The sequence below is a fragment of the Dromaius novaehollandiae genome, chromosome 3 (assembly GCF_036370855.1).
Source record: "Dromaius novaehollandiae isolate bDroNov1 chromosome 3, bDroNov1.hap1, whole genome shotgun sequence".
Taxonomy (NCBI): Eukaryota; Metazoa; Chordata; class Aves; order Casuariiformes; family Dromaiidae; genus Dromaius; species Dromaius novaehollandiae.
In genome coordinates this window covers 80,595,414-80,620,620 of record NC_088100.1, presented here as the reverse complement: position 1 = coordinate 80,620,620, position 25,207 = coordinate 80,595,414, and the positions used below count along the sequence as shown (strand labels likewise).

The window sequence follows — 25,207 nt, the reverse complement described above, 5'->3', positions numbered from 1 at the left end:
TACTTATTCTTACTCTCTTAAGTACAAAGAATTTAAGAGAATATCTTCAAATGCAAATTGCATGTACCAGCCAAGGCCGGCTTCACACATCCTTTTCTTTAAAAATCATAATGAGGAAAATGAAGCTTAAAAAGGGCAGTTAGAAAGCAATTTCTTGTTTTCTTAAAAAAATAGTCTTTGTTTTTTCTTGTTGCAGAATGAAACCATCATGTTTAGGTTTTTTAGAGAAGAGACAAGACAAACATTTTCTATAGCCTGATGACAGACATATTAAAGATGGAGAAAGAGGTAAGCACATCCCATATGCCTAAACTCCGTTGTTTGCTGGTGCTGCCACCCTGTCAAAGGCAGAAGGAATGGTGGAAAAGGGGAGGGGGAAGGCCAAAAGATCTTACTGTGACATTGACCACTTTATTAGGGCTTGCACTTAAAATGTAACAGCTAAAGGTTAAAATCTCTGGTGCCAATCAGAGTTCTAAGAGGATTCTTTTTCGCCAAGAGTTTCTCTACATCAGGCTAGATCACAGCACATGCAAATCGCATGCCCTGAATCTAATAATGCTACAACAAACACTAATTCTGACAGGAAAGAAAGCTAAGCATTTTCTACCACCTTTATTTATGCTGTGTTTGGTACAGAGAATTTACTTTTGCAAGTGGCTTCACATAAATAACATTATATTTCCTTTCTGTTGGTTCTTTCAGTTATCTCTAAAAAAAAATATTCTAGAGCTTTCAAATTACAAAATTCAGGTATTTTCAGCCTTCTCAGGTTAGTAGCAGTGATTGTAATTCAAAGATTTGGTACATTGAAACTCTGCTTGTACAACCAAACTCAACCTGTACAACCAAAAATTTTTAAAAAAGGTTTTTTTGCTTTAACCTGCCTCAAATGTTGTCAGTCTGGCAGTATGATGCCAGTGATTTTAGACTGCAAGTTCATTCTAGCCTGGAATGCTTATCTTAAGAAACTATTCTACCTGCTCTCAGGTCTAGGGATCAAAGAACGGCTTATGAACAATCCAGCTTATGGCAAACACCCTTGAAAGATCTGGACTCCTCCATTAATTAAGCCCTCCCACTTCCAAAAAACATTCTTCCAAACATTCTATACTCTGCTGGTCATCTCTTTCTTAAAAAACAAAAACAAAAAAGACCACCTAGAAACAAGATTGTTTAATATGGTCACACTCATTCAAGAGGAACAAGCTTCAGAAATGGCAAATGCAGAATGCCATTACACTTATTTTAATTGTTAAAAAAAGAATTTGTAAAGTTCAAGAGAATAAAACAGCTTCAAAGAAATGCAGTAGTACTTAATATAGTCTGCAAGAAGTTCCAATTATAGTTTTAAAATATTTAAGTTTTCAAAATTATCTGCAGCAGCAGAGAAACAACCAAAAAATCTTTTTGAACAGTTACTTGCTCAAGCAAACAGGGGGAAACTACTACTGCCACATCTCTTACAGTGATAGTGCTTGAGCTTTTGTTTCTTGTCCATCACTAGAAAATTCATTTTTAGTTTTGTTCATTTTTTTAAACTTTCTGGAAACTGTTTCTTAAGAACATTTTCAGCATATAATGGATGTTGAACTAAAACAGACACATAAGCTTCCATGCAATAAGTAAGTCTCTAATGGAATGCCCCATCTTTACAGTTTAAAAAGGATTTTAGAACTACATGAATTCCTTGATGAGATTTGACTGATTAAAGCATATAGTATCTTTGAGCATTACTGTGACAATACCAGTGAAAGAAAATTAGAACTAATGCCATTAATTTCCTGTTAAAATATGTATAATCCCAGCTTACACTCTATGATAGGAGGTAACAGTGACAACAACAGAAGAACAAGTCAAAAATTCCAAAGAGAAAGACTTAACATAGAAACAAATATGACACAAGGATACCTTATTCAGATCTGAATACACTGACCAGCATGTTTGTTCTAATACTGCACTGTAATTGAAGGAATTTATGCTTTAAAAAAGCAATTTCTTCTTTCTATTTAAATATCAGCCTGGTGCCATACAAATAACTATGATTTCTCAGTTTGTGTGATTATTTAACTGCTGGAGCAAACTGACAACAGTAGGAGCTTTGTTCATTAAATTTGCAGGATAGCAAATGAAAGGCCTTATCCCATGATTGCTTTTGCATATACTGCTATCAAGACTGAATACAGAAGGATCTGTGCTAAGAAAGTAATGGAACACATTTATTGAGCAAATTTTCCTCTGATATATTGCATGAAGTAATTTCCTAATCACTCTGTAACATTAATTTGTCTTCAACATTTCAAGTAATTTATTTTTGCGCTGAAATAAATTAATACCATGTATTTAGCAACATAAATTAAATTCATTGTTAATAGTTCATTGCTAATATTCTTAGTGTATGCACACATATATATATCCTTTCATATAAAGAGTGAAGGACTGAGGATTATATTGTGAGTAAGCTTTCATAAAAAGATCAAGTTAAGAACTTGATTAAACATCTCCACTTCAGCTGATATTTTTCCAAGGGACTGAGACTGTTCTGGGAACACCCTTGAATACTTGAAAATCATCTTCATTTGAAGGGTATAATTCCCAAGACACTCCATGGCACTCATATCCAATCTGTGTAAACTCACTTCAGAATTTGATCCCAGCAAGGAACCACAGCTAATAAGCAACCCAAAGAGAAAGTCCGCGCTGCCCTGTATTCCTAAAACTCAACAGAGTTGAGCAGCAACTACTTCTCTTTCAAGCAGTGGAAACCTACTCATTACCTCAGTAATTAGAAGATAGGCATTACTAAAGTGATAAATGGGGATATTCCATGAAACTTACATTTTGGGGGGGCTAAAATAAAATATAAATATAAATGAGTGCCAATTTTTAATTCAACTGACTCTTGTAAAAACATAAAAACTGATGTAAATCAACATCTACTCACTGATGACAAAAAGATAAGCTTAAGCTAGTGGCTGAACTTGAAATCCCAGATTTTGGCATTTAAAGTAATTACGCATGAACAGAAAATTTGTAATAGTCACCAATATTTACCCTGAGGAATAAGACTGAAACACAGAGAAAAGAAAATTCCCACTGTCAGAAGACCATATGCTCTGTAGAATGAGTTAAACTTTCAAGGTGCTTACTTCAGCCCCCAAATCCACTATTCTACACCTGCCAGACAGAATGAAGTATCATCTTACAAGTAAACCTCTAAAGCCACCTGTGAATGAAAGCAAGAATTCTTAGAACATACATGTGAAGCTTTCTCCTATTTCTATACCATTCTTCTTCCACACATGTACAGGCTGTAGGGATCAAGGATTAGACTACACCCCAAACTTTGAAGGAAATATGTCTGTTTTGAGTATTATTTGGTAATTACTAGAGCTACTTGACAGTGGAAAAAGTTCTCTCCTGATGAGCAGGCACACCTGCCTTAACTGGAATAAGTTGCCCAGAGAGGCTGTGGAGCCTTCATACTTGGAGATATTCAAAAGCCATCTGGATAGGGTCCTGGGCAACCTGCTCTAGCTGACCCTGCTTGAGCAGGAGGATTGAACTAGATAATCTGCAGAGGTCCTTTCCCACCTCAACCATTCTGTGATGCTGTGAATACTACTAACATTGATGAATATACAAGTAGAAGAAAAGCTGGATTAACTTTTCAGGAGGAAAGTATCATCTGCAAAAGGTTTTCACAGCTACTTTAAGGGACAGAGTGACCAATAGTTAAATCAGACTCGTTCAATGTTTAAGCTTTCATTTACAAAAAGGGAACATATCACTTCAAATAGTTTTGATAAATGTTAATGAATTCAATTTGTGAGCAATGTAGTGAACATTAAAAATTCAGTAAAACAAAAATCCAAGAGACTAAACATAAGCAAAGGTGGAAATAATAAGCTGGGCTGGAATTTATACACAGCCATTTTATTAAAGAAACTCATGTCTACTTAACCAAAAAGTTTCATTTTTAAAAACAAACAAGCTATTTCACTACAACCTTTGATTATTTTTACTTAGATTTTCCAGTTTTCTCTTAATAGCTTGGAGAGTCACTAAACTTCTACTGATTTTCATTCATGTTAAAATGGAGAAAAAGGAAGAAGAGAAAGACATTTTAAAACACCTTATTAAAAAAAAAAAGCACTTCTTGATCATGATATCACACCAGTATTTTTCTGGAGGTACCCAATAATGCAATGTACCATCATTTCAAGAATTCAGAGAACCTACTCCTTAAGTTTTCTGCTTCTTTGTGTTTTACAAGCAACAGAAGCAACTTAATTTTGCTATTAACTTTAATATTTAAACTGTGGTAAAAACAAAAACCAATCAGTTCTGAACCCATTTATATTAGCAGTTAGACCCAGAGGAGACTAAAGCCTAGAAGAGACCACATCTGGAGTACTAAGAGTACTGGAATACTGGAGTATTTTGAGGGGACTTTGGCAGTGCCATGGTCAGTTCTAGGTTCCCCAGTACAAGATAGACATAGATGTACTGGAGCAAGTCAGGATAAAGACCACTAAGGTGATTAAAGGACTGGAGCACCTGTCATACGAGGAGAAGCCAGCTGGGAGAGCTGGGACTGTTTAGTCTGGAGAAGAGAAGGCTCAGAGGGGATCTTATCAATGTGTGTAAATACCTGATGGGAGGATATAAAGAAGACAGAGCCAGACTCTTCTCACTGGTAGGTATCCACTAAAAGGACAAGAGGCAGTGGGCACAAACTGAAATACAGGAAATTCCATTAAAACATTGAAGTGTGTTTTTTGGGGGGGGTTTGGTTTTTTTAACTTTAAGGATGATTGAACACTAGAACACGTTGTCCAGAGAGGCTGTGGAGTCTCCATCCTTAGAAATATTCAAAACCCAACTGGACACAGCTCTGAGCAACCTTCTACAGTTAACCCTGCTTTTACCAAGGCCGTTGGATTAGATCATCTCCAGAGGTCCCTTCCAACCTCAGCCACTCTGTGATTCTATGATTATAAAAGACAAGACATAGCAGATGACTGAGACAAGTAATTGAGTTGAGGACAGGAACATGGATTTGCACAGGTTTTAGTAAGTAAGTAGCTGTAATTATAGTTCAAAAGACTACCTCTTTCTTCAAACCTCTGGTAACTTGTGCCTTTCTGCCTTCTCCTCTACCTCCCATTAATATATTTTACACAAACAGTATCGTAGGTGGTGCTTGTCATCTGAAACTGTCAGTCTCATCACTTGATACGTATACTGCTTTCTGTCTGTTCTATTCAGATTGTAAACATTGAAGAAAGACAAGCTCAAAACTTTCGGGATATCATATCCCTTTCAGATTGGGTAAAAAAAAAAACACTAGTCATACTTGGTGAGGGGGAACAGATGAGGGGCCTTTTGTTTCACTGAGAAGCTGATATTTGATAGAAAGAGGCATTAATGAAGATTGCATTTTTATATTAGAGAGGTGAAGCTGGAAGGAATTGTTTTTCGCATTTTAGAATAGAACATACTTTAAAAAATAATATATACCTGTGTCTTAATAATTAGTTTCACAGTTTTAGAAAAAACAAAAAATTTATAAACAAGAACAGCTTTGCAGATGATTTTTCCCAGTTCAGTGTCACTCACTTAGAACTCTTCCTACACATAGATTGAGTGCCGTGTATCTTACACTGATTTGGGATTTTAACATTTTATTTCTAAAAATGCGTCAAAAAGATACAAACAGTTCATACAATATGCATTTTTCTATCACAGACTATAAAATACATGTTTTACCTTTAATATAATAGGATCAGGTCATTAGGCTTATATATTGTAAACAGCTTGGAGATGTATACTAAACAAGCCAGTGAAAACTCATACCCAGAAGCAGATGGTGAGCAGAGCAAAGCAAAGCACAGAGAGGCTTAATTGCAAATTCTACCCAACTAAGCAAAACGTTAGTATTCTATATTCACAGATGTTTTCTTCGAAAAGGAACCCAAAGCTTCAACATGCAGGTTGAGACAGGTAAGGGCACGTCTGTGTCATTCGTCAGGCCAATGACTACTTGGAGAATTGCCACCAACTAAATAGAAGCACACCAGTATTCATGTATAGCTGGCACTAACTTCATAGTGCTGCATGCTATGTAAAATTTTATGGCTTGTTGTCTTGCCAAGAGCAACACACTAATGCTTTTTCTGTTAAATTGAAAATCAACAAGAGATTTAAAAAAGGCCTTCTAAAAGAAACGAGTAAGTAATTCAATTTACTCTGGTATAGTTCTCATTCAGAATGAACCAAATTAACAACGCCTAGATAAAGTATGTGAGAAATAAAGTCAGACTGTTACAAAGTTTTAAATGTTACCACCTCCTTATCTACCACAATAATATTCAAAATGGAAAGAACAAAATGTATTCTTTTGGTCACCATAAAAAATAAAGGAACACTGACAGAAGAGTGTTGCATTTTGTCCCTGAAAGCGATAGTACAGTCATTACAATAATCTTTATTACAGTTTTCCTGAGTGCGTGTGCTCACTTATTTCATGTTGCAGCAAGATTTCTTAGCTTTAACTAATGATTTCATTGATGTGATTCAACCTTTAATATAAATAAATCATATATGTAGAGAAAATGAGGAGGAGTATAAGGCCTGATACCATAGATAATCTGAACCCAATGTTTCACTAGTTGCTTTGTTAAAATTTCAATATAAGGAATAGAAAAGTTCAATTTCAATAGTTGGGAGTCAAAGAAACTTCAAAGAAAGAAAACATATATTTTTCAGACAAGGATACCCAATTTTCAAAATTAGTATTAAGATACAATAAAATAAAAATCCTGTGGCAGAAAAGAAGTCCCATCAGGTTTTACAGCAGTTCAGGCTCACTTCTTACCCTTTCAAGCTGTATAAACCTAAGTTTCTCACTAAATTTCTTAGAGGATCCCATTTTATCTTCTATTTCAAGGCCACATGGATTTGGGGGGAAAAAATTGCTTTAATAGTCAAAATACTAGTATCACCAAATACAAGACACAATATTCATTTCCTGAGTGCCTCTAATAAAAAAGCCACAGGCAAAGCAGCACCAAAGGAAAAAGAAAAAAAAGAAAATGTCACATTAAGGGCTGTTACTACTTACCTTCTAGGTGCTCCATCCTCGTGTGGCTGAATAATTACCACCTTTACTGTGACCGATGTGCGTAAAAGGTCAATCATTTGTTCGTGAGTCAAAGTCGCCACAGCCACTTTACAGATCTCAACCAGGCGGCTCCCTTGCCTTAAGCCTGCCTTCCATGCAAAACCAAAGGGCTCCACATCTGCCACAATTCCTTCAAAGTTCACGTGGAATCCAAGCTGGCCCAAGCCATTCCTCCGAAGGGTCATTTCTGTGGTTTCACATCCTCTAGTCACTATCTAAAGAAGCATCAGATTGTTAAGCTATTGTCAGGACACTAAGTTCTCTGGACACACAAACAGATCAATTTTCAAATATTATAAAGCCATGTATAGCTTGACATTAAATATCCTCAGTATACTAATGCTAACAATTATTTTGACATTTGTGGTGAATAAAGTTTCCTGCTTAAAACAAAATGAACAAAACACTTCACAATCCTAAAATCTGACATCCCTGGAGCAACCAGCTGTCCTGTGTCAAATTCCTCCTCTCCCCCTCAACACAAGATCATTCATATCTTATAGAAATCTTAACAGCTGCTTCAGCCTCAAAACAGAAACAAAGCAAAATGCAATCCTGTCAGTTACTTCATTCTTGTTGGCTGACTGAGTGCAGGTGTGCGGGCATTATTTCTTCAGTATTTAACAGTATTAAACTTGATGATAAGATAAGCCACACTGAATGAAAAGCTCCGGTTCTAGCAGCTTTTCTTCCTCCAGCCCTTAGCAACAAAGATCATATTGATCTACTTTGCCTTGCAATCAGATTCCTAACTAGTACCATCTCCAGATATAGACATCATTAAAATGGGATAAGATTGCTCATGCCACTGGGAAATTTACAACCAGAAAACTGAGATTTTTCGTATTCAATTAGAAGTAATTCTGTCATTATATAGAGTAATCAAGAACTTCAAATTCAGATTTTGCTAAGCAGGTTTATTTTTATGTACTATCTAACAAATCCTCAAAAATTTTACCCAGTAAACCATAATCATAAAACTGTGTACGCTGGGATATGTATGCACCAGTCTTTCACCTCTCAGAAGACCAAATTCTAGTTCACATTACAAGCTAAGTTTATGAGTCACACTAACATTCCCTCCAGTCAATGTCACAAAACCAGTACTTATTTTAGTTCCACTGTTACACTTAAAACTAAAACTTAGCAATCACATTATCAAAAAACTTTGTGCGTAATGCGTATTACTCAAAAGATCTCAAAGTCCTTGACAACACTTCTGCAAGGCAAATATCTGCTCTTTAAAGATTCATCCGTTACAACACAGGTCAAATGATCTTCTTAAGTTTACACTGCATTAAGAGCAGTTCTTCAGCACACCTTATTCCACACTTACTCATGCTGCTTACAATTGCTTTTAGTATGCATTACAAAGGTACATACATTACCCAAATTCAGGCATCTAATTTAAGGTGCTTAAATTGGGAGGCTAGTGTCTCTGTTTCATCAGCTGTATAGGATAGGTCTCTCCCAGGGTTGTTCTAGAGCTTGAGTTAAATGCAGGAGCCTGTTTTTAGCAGTCTTTTTCCTTCTCCATTGACTTTATGAGCAGGAATCTGGGGAGACTAGCTCCCTAGCTTATTGTGCACTTCCCACGGGGGCATTATCCAGCCTAACTCAGGACTGCACAGCATCAGCAACCGTCGTGAAAGTGTCCCCCACCACCCACAAAGGAAATTGAACATACAGTAAGCATTAAGCTGCAAGTTACTTTTGTAGTTTCCTTTGTACACTCCCTATTTAGACAAGCCTTCATTGTCCAAGTCTGTTTTAGTGTCAGGGATAGGAGGTCTAATTTCTACTCCCTTCCCAAATCCAGTGGCTGACTGGAAAAGCTTTGGAGTGTTTACATGACTTATGCCCATAACCTGGCCAGCAGAAAGTCACTGTTACTCTGTAAGTAACAGCACTAAGACAGTAAGTTACTGTCTTAGTTTTAAAGCACTCCCACTATTGCCTTTACAGAATATTTTCCACATGGTATCTGTCATCCAGCAGAAAAAATGAGAAACAATACATATGAGAATAAAGTGCCACAGGACAATAAGTTATTGTACATTTGCTGATCTGAAGGAGTTGATCCATGCTCGTACTTTTAACCTGCAGTAAACTCAAGATCATGAAATCCGGTTACTCATACATTAAGGGCTAATCTTCATTGAGTTCTGAAGTTAGACAACTTGCAAGGGCCTGGTACTCTGAGAATCATTGTTTGGCAAATTCAGGCTACTTAAACTGTAGCAAGTTGAGTTCCTAAAGCCTCCAGTTATTTTTGAAAATATGGGCTTCAAAGTTGAAATGTGAAAGTCATTATTGAGATGTCCAAAATATATTCTGTAGTTTTTGTTTACAAATAGTGTTCTGGGTCTTTCTTTTTAAAAACAACAGCGGTTTCCTTTGTCATTATTCAGCTCTAAGTTACTGGTTTCTTTTAGAAGCTTTCCATTTTAAACACAACTTTCATTAACTTTTACTAAAGCAAGTGCAATGTATATTAATGCCACATCAAAAAGTTTCCTTAAATTATTATAAAGATAATCTGATGTTTCTAACATAACTGTGCATATAGGATTAGAGTTATTCAAAAAGCTGAAAGCTTTAAGCTTTAACTCTTTTTTTCCAGGTCTGACCTTTATCAGTCTTGGCTAATTTTCAACAGACTCTCAAAACTTGTAAACTAGAAAAGTTAAAAGTTAAAATTTTCAGCTCTTCAAAAGTTTCCCTGCACTTCTGTCACAAGTTTCTAAAATATATACAATATTTAGTCATGCAGTGAAATGGAGATTCAGGAGCCCAGCTGAGAGACGGAATTTTATCTTTACCAGAGCACACAAAAATTCTTCTGAGGCAGACACTTCTTTGCTGTTTTGTCACGATTATAGGATATTGCCAAGGATAAACACACTAGCCAAAACATATGGATTTCCCCAACTTAGAGCTTTCAGAACTCCTTCAAGTTAGTTAAATATTCAAAAGTTAAAGAAGAAGGAAGATAAACATTCCTGCCATAGATTCAGCTCTTTCCAAAGCAAAGTAAAAAGGATTCCAGGAGACCTCAAGTCCTCCAAAGGTATAACCCCTAAAAGGTGACATTGTAAGTTACATAGTAATGTCACATGAAACATAGTGTTGCTCCACTTCAAAACAGGTTTTTTTTGTTTATTTGGTTATTTTCCTGAACATGTGGTTGTGCACAATCTAAGACATGGCTTCTCTGTACGCCCTTAATACAGATGAACTTAAAATTGATGAAGGTACTTTAAATCCCATGAAGAAAGTGAGGTATTTTAGTGTACCCAAAGATCCAGAATTTTTATTTAATCTTAAATCACTCTGCCAGTATCTATGATCCTAATGCTCAGATCCATGACTTTTTCTGTCCTCAAACAGAGCCAGCCTAGTTTGTCTACAGTTTGCTTTTCCTTTTCTCTCTCTGTTCTGTATCACTAGATATTCTCCCTCACAAATGCAGATTTGACTTCAGCTTGACAAATCCCAGCTGTTTTTTTCTACCCCAGAACTGATTCTTTTGGTCCAAACCAAAATCACAATCTGCTACTCTGCAGCTTTTCACATCTTTTCTTAATCTAGATATTCACAAAGTCTTCCCTATTCATCAGCACAATTTGAAGCCAGAGAATAAAACGTAGTTATCTCTTTCAAAATCTCATTTAGTAACTACAATATTTTATTCTCTTTTTTTATTCCCTTTATTCTCTTTATATTCTTCTTTAAGAAATTATCTTACTAGTGACTGGAAAGGGTTAATCTTCTGGTCACTGAAGTCTGATATTACATCACAGTTTGAGCTTTCATCTTTAGCCTCCACTGGCATATGTGTTTGTTGATCTTAGCTGTGTTCTGAGCCAGTTAAAAGGGTTTTAAAGTATACATCTGCAGTGTTGAATCAGAGTTTTACATAACATTTAGTGTTTGTAAAGGTCACCTCTGAGCTTCTGTGTCTAAATGTATATAAGGACTGTCCAGAGAGTATTCAACATCCTAAAATGACTAAATATTAATATTCAGCTTTCAAAAGAGAGAGGGAAAAACAGAGGAAAAGGAGAAAAATATGAGCTAAGAAAAGAGGGGAAGAACAAAGTTTTTAAACAAGTATGACAGCTAATTCTTTTAAGCAATGTGAAAGTTGGATGGCTAGGAGTAAAATAGGAGGTGGTCAGGGTTAATGAGAGTAAATACTTGAAGTTAATATTCTTGTAAACTTAGCAATAGCTGATGCTAAATTTTTGAGGTTTAAAGCCAATTTGAAATTATTTAGGCCAAAATCTGATCATAAAAAGAAGAAGTATTTTAGTCAATTAAACAATACTATACTGTAACAGATGGTTACTTCTGAATAAAATAGGAGACCATTCAAATCAAAGAGTGAAACTGCAATAACAGTTGTCTCAAAGTTATCATTTTTATAGATAAGCACTTTGTTTGATGTTTCTAACAGCTGAATTATAAAGATCTATCCTCAGAAATTTAAAAATTTTAAATAATTTAAACATTTAAATAATTTTACGTATTTTGTAAGACAGAAGAAGTGATAAACAGCAAAATAAATTGTCATCACTGATGACAGCAGAAGCTTTCACTAAAGCTTTGAACCTTATCTTCTTTAAGCAATTTATAGTTTTATTTTAGCAATACCTTTATAGCAGTAGACTAAGAGTACACCGTTTTTCAGAAGGAAAACATCTGTGTAAGGAAAGTGAAAGTGAAGACCATAATGAAAAGGATAATATAACAGTGACAAAAGGGGTCTAAAGACATTAATCTATTGAAAGATTAAATGTATTTTGGAAGAAAAAGGTGATTATTTAAAGGACGATACTGTGCAATGCTAAATGTGACTGCAGAACCAAAAAGGCCCTAAAACATTAGCTCTAGTCCTGCAATCCAGCTCTTCCAATGTGAAAATGGTAAGCATAATGATTTCTTTTCAGTAGAAAGCTTTCTAATACAAACAAAACTGACACCATTAAGATGACTGAAATTATGGCCAAAGGGAAAAGTATAACCAAATGAAGAAGACACATCAGCATTTTTACCTTGGAGCTCCTGTCAGTTCATTTGTACTAACTGGAGTAGTTACAGGACAGTTTTGCTAGCTGGGTCATCAAGTGCCTGAAAAGCTTTATCCAGTCAGCTGTAAAAACTGGAATTAATTGGTCTAGTTGCTTTCATTTCCTATAGTTGTTCAGCACAGAGAAGCAAATCAGCAATACCACTTATATAAATTGTTCTGCTAAAGTTCACATACGTTATTGTAAAAGTGAAAATGAATGTATTTTACACATTAAGATTTTGTATATTCTTTAATTAAGGTACATTTCTGCCTATAAAGGTGTGATTTAAGAACAGACTACAGCAACGGAAGACAAGAGCTTAGCCTTTCAATCTCGATTTCAACATTAAAACCAGCCATAGCCTTGGGCAAGTCTATCAAACTATCAGTATCAGATTCCTCATCCCTCAAAATGGGTTGGTAACACTTATCTCATGTGTTGTTGTGAGGATTATTGTCTGTAAAACTCTCTGAAGATTGAAAACACTATTCAAGCACAAACACAGGACGTTTTTAATTACATTTCAAAGGAAATGTATACAAGTAACTGTTGATAAAAATTTTGGTACTCCAATTTAGAAACAGTACTTACTTCAAGTCTTTGAACAATTTCTCTGATGTCTTCAGTACAATTATCTGCTGCAGACAGAAGAATACATTCTCCTCTTTCATAAAATACTTTGATGCTCATTAATCCAGATGTCCATCCAATAACATCTCTGCAGGAGCAGTTAAACACAACATTTTTTGATTCCTTTTCAATCAACATGATAAATTCATTGGAGATCCCAAGGAGACATTCAATGTCAGCAGACTGGCCAAAATCTCGTGCAATCACATTCCACATAATTGCCCCAACACTGAATAAATGTGCATCTTTCCTTGGCTTCACTTTTTCTTTTTTTTTTGCCCCTAAAGTAATAAAGCTAAACTTTGCTGAAGTATCCACTGTAGCGGTGGTAACAAAATTTTCTGCCAGATCTTTCAAGTATTCTTGACGTGTCCTTGTGGCCATGGCTCGAAATTTTTCTGACTTATGTGCTGCATTTTCAGCATTAATAACTTTGGCTAAAAGGAAGTCCCTAAAGACTGCTGATTTGGGGAAAGTTACTCCTTTGGGAATGGGTGGACCAAATGGAGGTACATCTTTTGATCTTGAAACACCAACACTAGAAATAAAAAGAGACAATTAAATAGATAATTTGTTTTAAAAAAGAAAGGCGTTTAGACAATAAGCAGGACTATTACCTATACAGTCCATTTACACAGATGAGTTTAGCTTTCACATGTCAATTTTTAGACATTTTAAATAATGAAATTTCAATAATTAGGTTAGGTGGAACACTCAGGAAACCTATTAAATATATTCTCTTTTACACATCAAAGAAAATTGAGGGGATAGTCTGTTTTAGAATTGGCTTTTTTGTTTTGAGTATATAACAGACACTGTAAGTGTATCTTAGTAAGACAAAGAACATCAATAATGACTTTTTGGAGAGTCAGTATCTCATTCCTTTTATTGGAATAAATACAGAAATGCTTTGCAAGATACTGTCATCAAGATCAAGGATTTTTTAAAGTGATTTCTTTATGTAAATCTGCCTATCATTTTCAACTTGTGCTCAGTTGCGTGATCTTACAACTGAGAAATATATAACCAGAAATAAAATTTATTTCAATCCTCAGACATCTCGCAAGAATGAAGCATGAAAACAGAGGAAAAAGTACCAGTGTCAAACATATCTATAATAGTTGCATTCTGCATCAGTTTAAGTTGCCTACTCTAAGTGAATGGAATTTCAAAATATCTGCAATTCAAACGATGGATTTTCAAAAATACCTAGACAGTTCATAGCAAGATATAAAGGAAGTGGAAATATTTGATACACAGTTATACCTACAACTGATAACATATTTCACACACAACATATACATATATATGTTGTGACACACAACATATTTCAAATGAAAAAGGATTTCCAAATGCAGTGGAAACTATGTACAACCACTAGTAGTTTGACTGAAGTACAGTCACATTTGGGATTACAGACAGCCATCATAAAGTAATAAGAAAAAAGTAACTTATGAAATATGCCATGTATTATTTAATAAACACAAAACAGTTACTTAAACACACCCAGCTTCTAAAAGAAAGCATAAATCCAGCATGATACCTGCTGAATTGGCAGCATTAGTCTTAAAGTCCTGATCATTATTTGAACAATTCCCAACTAGTTCAGAATTATTCTTCCACCCAGGTTGGCTTGCTAGAACTCATGATGCCTTAATTTGAGTGTGAGAGCTAAGGCGAACTGAAATTTGGGATGCTTTTGTGCTCCTCAAAAGCCCTGATTCAAGTGCTTAAAGGCTGTGACTCATCCTGGTGTCATATAGTCAGCCAGGGATTTATATATATGTTAATAGCCTTCTAAAATACTTTATTTTAAATGACCTTCTTATTCTATGAAAAAGGAAGCATGCAATACAAATTCTAAATTAGTTTCTATTGTTGTATCGGTAAGTTTTATTTTCACAATATTATTGCCCCTTTTTGTGCCTAGAGGTCTATACCTACTTATTTGACTCTACAAATTATGCCCATAATTCCAAATGTGTGCAAGGTATTCACTGGAGTCTCAGACTTACAGAAAATGAAGCAGAAATTTTAAAATTGTACACATATCTCTAGGAAATACAAAACTGTTGGAACAGACAATTTCATTGTAGAGTTAATAGCAAATTTAAATAGTTATAAGGCTCTACTCACCTATAGCACACATTTTCAGTGCAAGGATTATGCACTTTGACTATGACAAATACATGTTGAAAGTGGGAACGAATATTTTTTGGAGTAAAAGGAAGTGCTCCTGGCTCTTGGAAGACAATGGTAACTATGTCATTTCCTATATGCCTTTTCCTTAGCAGCTGGACAAGAAACATGCATTGAAAAATTAGTTATTAAAAAAATTATATTTTCTTTCATTTTAGCAAAAGAGAAACAAACAAAAAAAAGAAACTTATTTTTTTCATAAAATATCATTTAATTAATCGTATCCTGGATAGCTACAGGTAAAGAATATCAGGCTGAACTGCAAAAAGACAGGGAAATGAAATTGGACTAAGATCACAAAAATACCAGTGACTTCTTTCACATCCCCATACTAGTTCTGGTCAGTTTCTGCTGGTTTTATTTATTTCTCTTATTTTAGTGCATGAGTGTAGTAATAAGAAATATATGTTACATCACTTTTATCACTGTGTATACTTCTGTACATCAGTTCCCTTTTTATAGTGTAATACCTGCTTTTATATGAAAAATGTAATATTGATTTTCTTTTCCAATACACATTCCTTTTGCACATTGCATTTTTATTAAACATTGGCCCTTAATATTGTGATTTTAGCGCTTTTTAAAAATAGCCTATTGTGAATACTAATCACAGTTTTTAAATACTGTATACTTGGGAATGAAGCTGAGACACAGAAGACTTGTGGACGAACAGCAGCTATTAGAAACTCATTTATTAATTAAAAACTCATTCTTGTACTTTATGTACTTTACTTTATGATCAAAACATATTTAACAAAAAATGTAAAGTACTATATAATTATTACAGTTTAAAAAAACTAATAAAAACTACAAAATGCATCCAGCAATAAGGGACCACTACTCTCACCAAAAAAGAAAAAAAAAAATGATAAAATGATACTTAATTTTCTTATGGAAGTAAATAATATCTTTCAAATTTTTTACACCTCTTTTTTAAAATAACTTTGCTTAGAAAAACACCCATTTATGTCACTAGAGGGAAAGAAGTAGTCTAGCATGTGCTAGGTTGCAAATGTCTTATACACCTAAAGTGTGCGAAGGAATTTGCTTTGTCAACTATTAGCATAGTTATACCTTGGCTCTTTAGCTTTAGTGCAACTAAAAAGGATACAAGAATAAGTTTAATTGAAAACTTCATGGCAGAATAAGGAAAAATTTCTATACCAGGTTGATTTTACAGAATATAATCTTTCCAATAAAAGAGTATTCACTTGTATTTTCTCAGTTGCATTAAAAGCTAGTATTTCAGCTACCCACAAAAGAGGTAGAGTTGCACATATTAAAGCCTAAGACCCATAAGTATTTTTCATTACTTGTCCTAAAACAACACAGAGGTTTATATTCTAAAGCTAGTGAAAATGGCCAAAAGCACAATTTTAAAGCACTCAGTTAACATATCTATATGATTTTATACATAATCAAAATCCCAAATGCAATTTAAATAAACTAGACTAATGATGAAATTTCAGAGCAGATATGAGAAATAAAATAATATTTGGTGTAGGCCATGAGATTAAGTCATGTTTTCAGATTTTTTAAGACTAAACCCAAAATAACCGACTCTCTGAGCAACTTAAGATGTACATCCTGTTGCATACCAATTACAATAAAAGCCCACTATGGGGAACAGAACTAGGTATGTCAGGTATACTTTAATTTGTTAAGCTGGTTTATACAACCATTAGATTGTAGTAGTGAAGCACAAGTTCATGTTTAGGGGTTATTATTATCTTACAGGTTGGAATTTAAACTGCAGTTAAATTTGTAAGAAACCTTCCAATTATTAGGTATAAGCTGATTCATTGCTGCCTTTGTTATATAACTAACTCTTCATATAGCAAAACTGGAAAATTAGAAAGCAACACCTTTTTTAAAATTAAATTTATTTCTCCAGACAATCACTGTTTTCAAGAACATTTTCTGGTTTGGCAGACATCTTTAGGAGGTTCTACTTACAGTTACAGGTTGCTTAAGCAGGAATAACAGTCACTTACTAAGAGACAAGTTTTAGAAGTGTTTGAAATTGTACTAGCAATAACAGTCTTTTAAAAATGAAGGTAGTTCTCATATCCTCTCCCTAAACACCTGTTTTTAGAACTTAAATCTCTGAAGAGGCACAAAAAATAGCAAATGGGAAGCCAGGTCACCATTTATTAGAACCTTACCAAGCTTGCTGAGATCTGAGTGACTTCTTCAACATTTTAAAATAAAATCAATGTAACACCATTATAAACAACTGTCATGCATAAGTGGTCAGTGAACTTCAACACAATGCAACGGCAAAACACAGTCGTGTCTGTGTACAGGGAATCATAATGCAAAGAACTGGAAAGGGGAGGGAAGTAAATTGGAGTGATCTGGAGGATGGAAAGTAGTGCTCTGGATAGGAAAAAGGAATAGGAGAAGAAGAAACTATTGAATGGAGAAAAAAGAAGGAACTCATACTTCCCTAGAAAATGTAAATAAAGACTGCATTCTGAAAATGAAAGAGGAATTGAAGGAAACTGGAACTAAGCAAAAGATTTATAACAACCCCTTTTCTAGTTTCCATGCTATGACCTGTATTTTCCTCCCAACTTTCATCTCCTAGTTTTTTTTCAGGTTCTCAGCTTCCCCTTCCTCTCCCATTTTGAGGTCTGCTCAGGTTTTTCCTTCTTCTTTTTTTTTTAAATCTGCCTTTCTAACATAATATAAAGAATCTCATGCCAATGCAGAGCACATTAGGAATTCTCAACAGGGTGCACAGATTACAGAGAATTACTTACAGTAAGTAGATAACAAACACTCCGTAACATCATTCTAGAATCAGTCTAAACCAGTATAGTAGAATATGCACATGAACCCAATACAGTAAGACAGGCAGTCAACAGGAAATCAGTAAAGAAATTTTATATAAGAATTCAAGACACACAAAGGGAAGTCCAGTAAGGTAAATATGTTAGAAAAGCAGAATCCATTAAATTAAAAATAGTTATACAAGGTAACAGTTACTATATTAAATATGAGATCTTAACTATGATAGTCAATTCTTAATTTTCAGATATGCATCTCTAAGGAAAAATATTTGTTCTCGTAAAACTTAGCACATTTACAGGCTGTGCAGAGCCATAGAAATCTACACATTTTTGAGGAATTTTAATTGCCTATTCAAACTGCAAAACAACAAGGAATTCTCCTTGTAAATAGGAGTGGAAAAATATTCTTCATTCAATTAAATGATGAGATGCTCAGAGACAAAAACAAAACCCTTCAAACTTATTTTAGTATGTTTCTAAAATAAGTGGCTTTAAAAAGCTCTAATTTCAATTTGGGTTATTAATCAGTACCAAAAACAGAACAAATGTCAAAGATATTTCATCAGACCTGGTTAAACTGTGTTTGGTATAGCCATATGTCTGGTTATCTCAAAGATCTTAACAGAAACTTAGCTTCAACAAGTTTATTTCACTCTTGCATATCTGTTTTATTTTTAAGTTTCCACTAAACCAGATGAAAACTGATGATTTAGACTGATTTGGATTAATCAGGTCTGACTAGGTGCACACAAGCAGACTGCAAATGCATGAATGGGAAACTTGCAAGGGAATGATTTGGAAAGGGACTTTGCAAAGGTAAAGTTTAAAGGGGAAAGCCTTGAACTATAATTTCGAGAAAAGGCCAGTAAAGGAGAAGGAACTGGCCACACCAGGGCTGGTCGTGCTTTCTGTCCTAGGGAAGGAGCAGCTGATTTGAAAGTTTCCAGCCTATGTTGCGGCCAAAGCGAAAATTACCTTGCTCTTTGGATCTCCTGCTGGCTCTAAAACTAGAGGGATGTCCTGATCAGTGACCAAGCAGGGCGTAGTTAAGTCCTGGAAGAAGCAATAAACAATTCTGGTGTGGCCTACTTCTGGCTAACAGGTATTTGGAATCTAAGAAAAGCTTGGTACTTGCTCATTGAAGGTCTTGTACCTAGATGATGAAGATTGGCTCATTATCTTGCCCAGTCATTACTAAAGGAGTGACATAGGGATAGGATGCAATAACCTCATTGCCAGTACATACACAATATGCCAGCAAAAAATAACTATTGATATGGGAGTCTTCATTAGTAATAGGATCTAAAAGGAAAGTTACTGTGGCCTCTAAGTTCCCCTAATTTCGGTTTGTAGAGTTACTGAGCCAAGTCCTGCAGAGACAAGCAATGTTCATATTCCAAGGCACCTGTAAGTCTCTCTCTGTCTTGAGGACATGAGCAAGTGCATCTGTGGTATTCATTATCGATACAGTCTCAAGGAAAAAGACCTAATCCAATTTTATCCTAGCTTGTGAGAGATAACACTGTTGATTCATTTCATATTCCAATATGTATTTTGAAACTAAACAGTAATAGAAGAAAATTAAATAATGATTATTGCACATTAAGGCTGGCTAAATTCTGGTCATTTGTGCTTGTCACACTTCATTATACAGTGTCCATGCTGTGCAAATATGGCTGGATACTGGCATCTAAAAATAATGATATGGTGGGTCTTCAGACAGGCATACTGCTTCAACTTAGAAAACTGCCACCTTATTTTGATCCCAAGAAAGCCATGAATCACAACATCTTAGTAAATCTTATCTTAGTAAATACTGAAACTGTTAACCAGACAATTACTGATAAGTGCCTGCTAAAACACTGTGAAAAGGAGTGTTTGTTGCTGGGCAAAATCATGGAATTAACATTGGAAGATTTTGCAGTATGTAAGAATTGACACCTGTCTATAAAGAAAGACACGTAAGGAAATGAAAAGAATGAAAGGAAAGCAAAGAAAGAAGCGCAAGGACAGTAATAAGGAATGGCTGAGCAACACAGCAGCGAAGGAGACAAACAGCAAACATTTACAAGAATTAGTGGATCATGGCGAGAGGATATCCTATTCTCACAAAAAAGGGAAAGTTGTGAAAGACAATGCCAAAGGTAATAAACTCCGTATAAGGTCATATTTACTGTCAGTGCCTGTGATTAGCTATGAAAATATTCATTTTTCATTATAAGGCAAGCTCATTCAGTATATTATATCTTAATAGTATACAGTTTTCCCTATTTACATATGTTTTCCAGTCAAAGATCAATATATTCAGAAATATTCTACTATTGCAATGGGTTCTGCATCTGTGCCTTGAAAACTTGTAAAGTTTTTTTCAGATAAATATGCAAATTATACCTGATTTAAAATATAACAATATTTTGAACTGTCTCATGTGATTTCAGAACCTCAGCCACCAAGTTCTTTTTCAAAGGGTAGCGTATCTCAAGAAAACCTGAAGTATTTTTCAATTATGTGTAAAAACAAAGTATTCTTGTGTATAAATCAAATTAAATTATACATTTAAACTAACAACTAAAGCATTTTGACTGAGTACTAAACAGAGCAACTCTTAGTGTGTTTAATAATTTAATCCAGTATAGTAATAATACATAAGTGAAAGTTCAGAGAAATGGAGCTATTTCAAATCAGTGAAAATGATCCAGTATCTTGATTACTAGATATTAGCACAGTTTAGTGTGTGATAAGGCTGAACATTTTCTCCTCTGAAAGCCATATATATTTTAAGACATGATTGGTCAAAACATTCATATTATTCGTACTGTGGAGGATTTCTGCTTTTTGATTCCTAACACAGTTTCTTTAAACCTTATCTAAAGCCTAAGTGTAATGGCTTAAAACTCTGCAGTTATCTTAACTGCTCAGTCGGAACAGTTCTTCAAACAGTTCAGAACATTATGCACTAACTACTTAAAATACATAAATACATTATATACATTCTTCCATTTCAACTTTCATTTATCCTTTGTCAAGAATTTTAATTGTTTTCTTTATCTTTTGTTGCTGCCTTGACACATCACTTTTTCTTCCCACAACACCTATTGATAGGGTAGACATGAAAGATGCAAATCACATACAGTTTAACAAACAGTAACCACAACTTTTGTATGCTGCTCAAAAATAAAATTGGAGAGCATCTTTATTTCATGACAATCCTCCACTATGACTGAGATACAAGATACAAGAAATCTTTGTATCTTGCATTGCAATGAGAGGATATTCTTAAAAATTCTCTTTAATGCTTATTTCTGCAGAAATAGAAAAATGTAGAGTAGTAAGGCAGAAAGTTACAGACTTATCTTCATTCTGATCTATGAGCAGCTCTATCTTCCACCTTTTTTAAGTGCCAGTTTTGATATACTATACCAAATGTGCCTGTAGTTTTTAATTCAGTCAGAAGAAATACCTGAGACAGGCAAAGACAATGTAACCTTACTGGTGCTCTGCACACTTTGGATGCTGTGCTGTTTTTTAGCCATCCTTCATGCTTTAAAGATATTCAGAACTATTACATAAGCAAAGCGAATTCTCCAGAAATAATATAAATACACTGCAGTTTTCTGTCTTCCCAAGCAGACACCTTGAAGGATATGGTAAGGCATTTGTGACTGAGCTGGTACATTAATAAAAATTTCAAGATCTGTAATAGGAGGATTATGCAGAATCATTTTAAAATCTTATTATACATATATTTTAACCATAAGACTACAGTCAATATTTAATATTTAAAATATACAAATGATATAAATTCAATTCAAATTAAAGATACTTCATTCACCACAGGCACCAATACTGTTTAATAGCATCATCAAATGGAGGAGATAGGATAAGTTCCTGAATTATAAAGATGTTTTTAAAAAATCCTATGGGTTTTTAATACCTTATAGTATTTCAACAAACAATTCCAATTAAGAGTCATACTTCATATAAAACAATTCAGATTTATATCAGTATTATTTCAAACAAAAGTATATTCAAATATTTATAACGTAAAATTACTATGAAAATGGGAAAGGTAAAAACATACCTGTTGCCTATTATTGGGCATATATGGAAGCATTGTTGATACATGAAACATTAACTCATAATCTTTATAGGTAGTATAGAGAGAATGAGTTCCTGTTGAATCAGCTGAAAATGAATTAAATTGCAAGAAGGTCGTCAGTGAAAGAGAGCATTCATACTACTTTTTAGGACACCACTCTTTGCATGCTATGTCTAAGAAACAATTTTAAATCTACAAATGCAGTTTAAAATTTATTTCAACAGGTCTATAACATTTTTCATCAGCTAAAGATCTACTCTTTAGTTTCATATTATAACAGATGGTTTCTGCAAGAAGTTGCCCAAAGAGTTTGCTGTCTATGAGATTAGGACCGAAGTGACTTAATTTTGAGTACACTGGCAAGCATATAAACTCTTAGTATCTTATGAAAAAGAACAAGTCACTTTCACTTAGCTACTTAAGTATAGTTTTGTACAGTGTATATTTTCTGTTATTTAAAAAGTTAATAATAACAATTGACTTATCCTATACCTTACTAAAAATAAATTACTGATAATGTTACTCCAGATCTCACATTAAAACACTTACTGCAGATGAGACACTCTAAAAACATAAAATATATGCATTGTACCTTATGGTATACTGTAAAATAATTTTTCCTGGGAATTTTCAGATCTTTTAGAATTAAGAACATTTTCAAATATGATACGACTTTCAATATTTGTATTTAGAAAGTTTAGCAATACAGTTTGCATTTCAGAATTTTTACAGCAAATTAGATGGGGTTTACTTTGTATTCATAACTTAATCCTTTTTCTTCACCTTCTTTGATGTGTTTGGATTATTTAGGTAAACGCATTTAACTTGAAAGTAGGAGATTGGGAAGACCCTAGTGAGACAAGGCAACTATCAATTATTCTTCCCTTTTCCAATGTTTGCTCATTTGTTTTAAATAATTTCATACTTTCCACACCAGCAAACATTCTCCAGCACTCTTCTCTACACTGTATTTTTTTTTAAATAACTGTATTCCTAAAACAAATTTTTGGCTGTGTTTGTTCCCTTGTTCAAAATATACAAACATACACTTAAATGTAAAACTCAGCAGTAACCATACTGTATCTGCTGCCCTAAACCTGAAAAAAATTATGCATTAGTAAAACACCAAAACTGTGTTATTGAATGATGTGTAAGCAAAGCCAATCAGCAGTTTATGTTCTTACTGAAGCACAGCGAATATAGAAAGTGCATCAGCTGACAGGCCAGCATATATATTCCTATGCAGAAATTACCAGGGGATATTTGGTCATGCTCTGACTGAGGGAAAAAGGAAAAAGAAACACCTCCCCCATCCCCTCAAATTTTTCAGACCAAGGTGTCATTTCTTTCTGTAATCTTGAACCAAACCTAAAGAACAGACAACCATGGTGAGTTAATAAATGTTTCTACAAGATAATTTTAAAAAATGAATTATTAGTCTGTACTGAAACAGGATGCAATATTCAATATTAAGCCTGGATTATTAAAGTGAAACAAGCAAGATTTAAGCAAAGAGGCTTTAACTTTAAAAAAATGTGGTGCTTAAGTGGGTTGACAGGGCTACAGAATTGCAGGTTTTCCACCTTGTAAGTCATAAAATGGAAAAGTCCGTCCTAGGATTCAGCTCACCTTTTCCACTATTTCCCCCCTGAGTACAGGGAATGGAGAAGGTGAAAGATTTCTGGAGTTGCAGAGCTGGTTTCCCTTCATTCCAAAAGCCTGAGATTTATCACCAACCTCTCAGAACTTTTTCCCCATTGGAGATCGGACTATTGACAGTTTATCTGCACTGAGTACAACCACAAGCTGCACTCACTAGACATTCCCCAAAAATTTCTAATAAGACTCATTAAGTCTCACTCCAAATGCTGTACAGCAGATGACAGACCATCAAGGGTACTACCAGTTTGATACCAGAATGAAAATTCTTTTATGACCATGACATGACACTGGTCAGCATTCAAATGTACTATTTCCAAAAAAAACAAAAAAACAAAAAACAAACAAACAAAAAAGGTATTCCAGTTAAGACTAATTAAGACTAATGATGAAGTAGCAAAACATGCAAGATGTTCCTAAGAACCAGATTAAATCAGGTGGATAAGTGGCACGAGGAACAGAGAAGCAGAAAAAAAGATGACATATCTATTCCTACATCTCTCTGGCTAGCCAGAAGGCAAACATCCACTGCAAGAAAAGATGATCTTCCCTTAATTTCCTTTATGTACTTCTTTCTAAGCTTCTTGCTTAGAAAGCTGCCTTCTTGGCAGCTTATTTCTAGCAGTTCATCCAACTTTCCCATTCGATTAGAGGGGTAAATAGAATATGTACATGAGTAGCAGGATCTAGTAACCTAAACAGACGTACTTGGCTAATGAAAATATTCCATTTTTGTTATACTTAGGCCACATATAGTATGCAATAAAACTCTATTTTCAGGATGTAATAGACAGGCTACAGAAAAAATAAGCATATGACTCAAACAGTATGTTACAATAAAGTAGATGAGTGGATGATATCTGTAGATCACACCTCATAGTAATCAGTTGTCAAAATTTTGTTAACACCACAGTAAACTAAGAGAATGAGTTAAGTTAATGATGTACTAATTGGTCAGCTGTAAATGAAGCTCAGAAAAAACTGAAAGGCAGTGACCAACAATGCAAATGAAGAAGCCATTAACCATACCACTGACTTTGCCAACAGCAATACTTCGGGTTCTATTTTTGCTAAAAAAAAAAAAAAAAAAAACTATACAGATAATTTCTTATACTAGCGCACTGTCCTGAAGAGGCAGAAATAACACAAGAGTTAGGTAGATGAATGTTTGTTAACTGAGAATGGTAACATGTTTAATGTGCTGCTGAAAACTTGATTTCTCCTCAAACATAAACACTAAGGTATACACTGATTAACAGAAATGCAGAAGTCTAAGAGGAATAAGGAAAACAGTCCCATCTTATGACTGCACATTTCAAAATATGTCTTTTTAAAGATAAGATAGTAAAACGTAGCTGCAAAATTCTGAAATAAACAAGAATCACATACTTCGTAGTACTTTATTAAGTGCAAGAAAATGAAATAAACAAGTTGTTTTGGTTTTCCAATCTTTTTTCTGTCACAGGAAAAGTAAATAATCTTTCAGACAAGGTGTGATGCATATACTGTTCTTATCATGTACTTCATCTTCCTCATCTAGCCTATAATCTTGCTAGTCTATCCC

The 25,207-nt window shown here is 34.4% G+C and overlaps 1 protein-coding gene across 12 annotated transcripts in view; it reads right to left on the bottom strand.

Annotated features, from left to right (window-relative positions):
- The window catches only part of SIPA1L2 (signal induced proliferation associated 1 like 2), a 152,314-nt gene that overhangs the window by 50,584 nt on the left and 76,523 nt on the right, over positions 1-25,207 (bottom strand). For all 12 annotated transcript variants that reach the window (XM_026117337.2, XM_026117341.2, XM_064509250.1 and 9 more), the window contains 4 exons: positions 21,967-22,070; positions 15,028-15,185; positions 12,853-13,429; positions 7,127-7,401 (listed from right to left, as the gene is read on the bottom strand). In XM_026117337.2, coding sequence (XP_025973122.1) covers positions 7,127-7,401; positions 12,853-13,429; positions 15,028-15,185; positions 21,967-22,070 — 1,114 coding nt within the window. The remainder of the gene's footprint in view (positions 1-7,126; positions 7,402-12,852; positions 13,430-15,027; positions 15,186-21,966; positions 22,071-25,207) is intronic.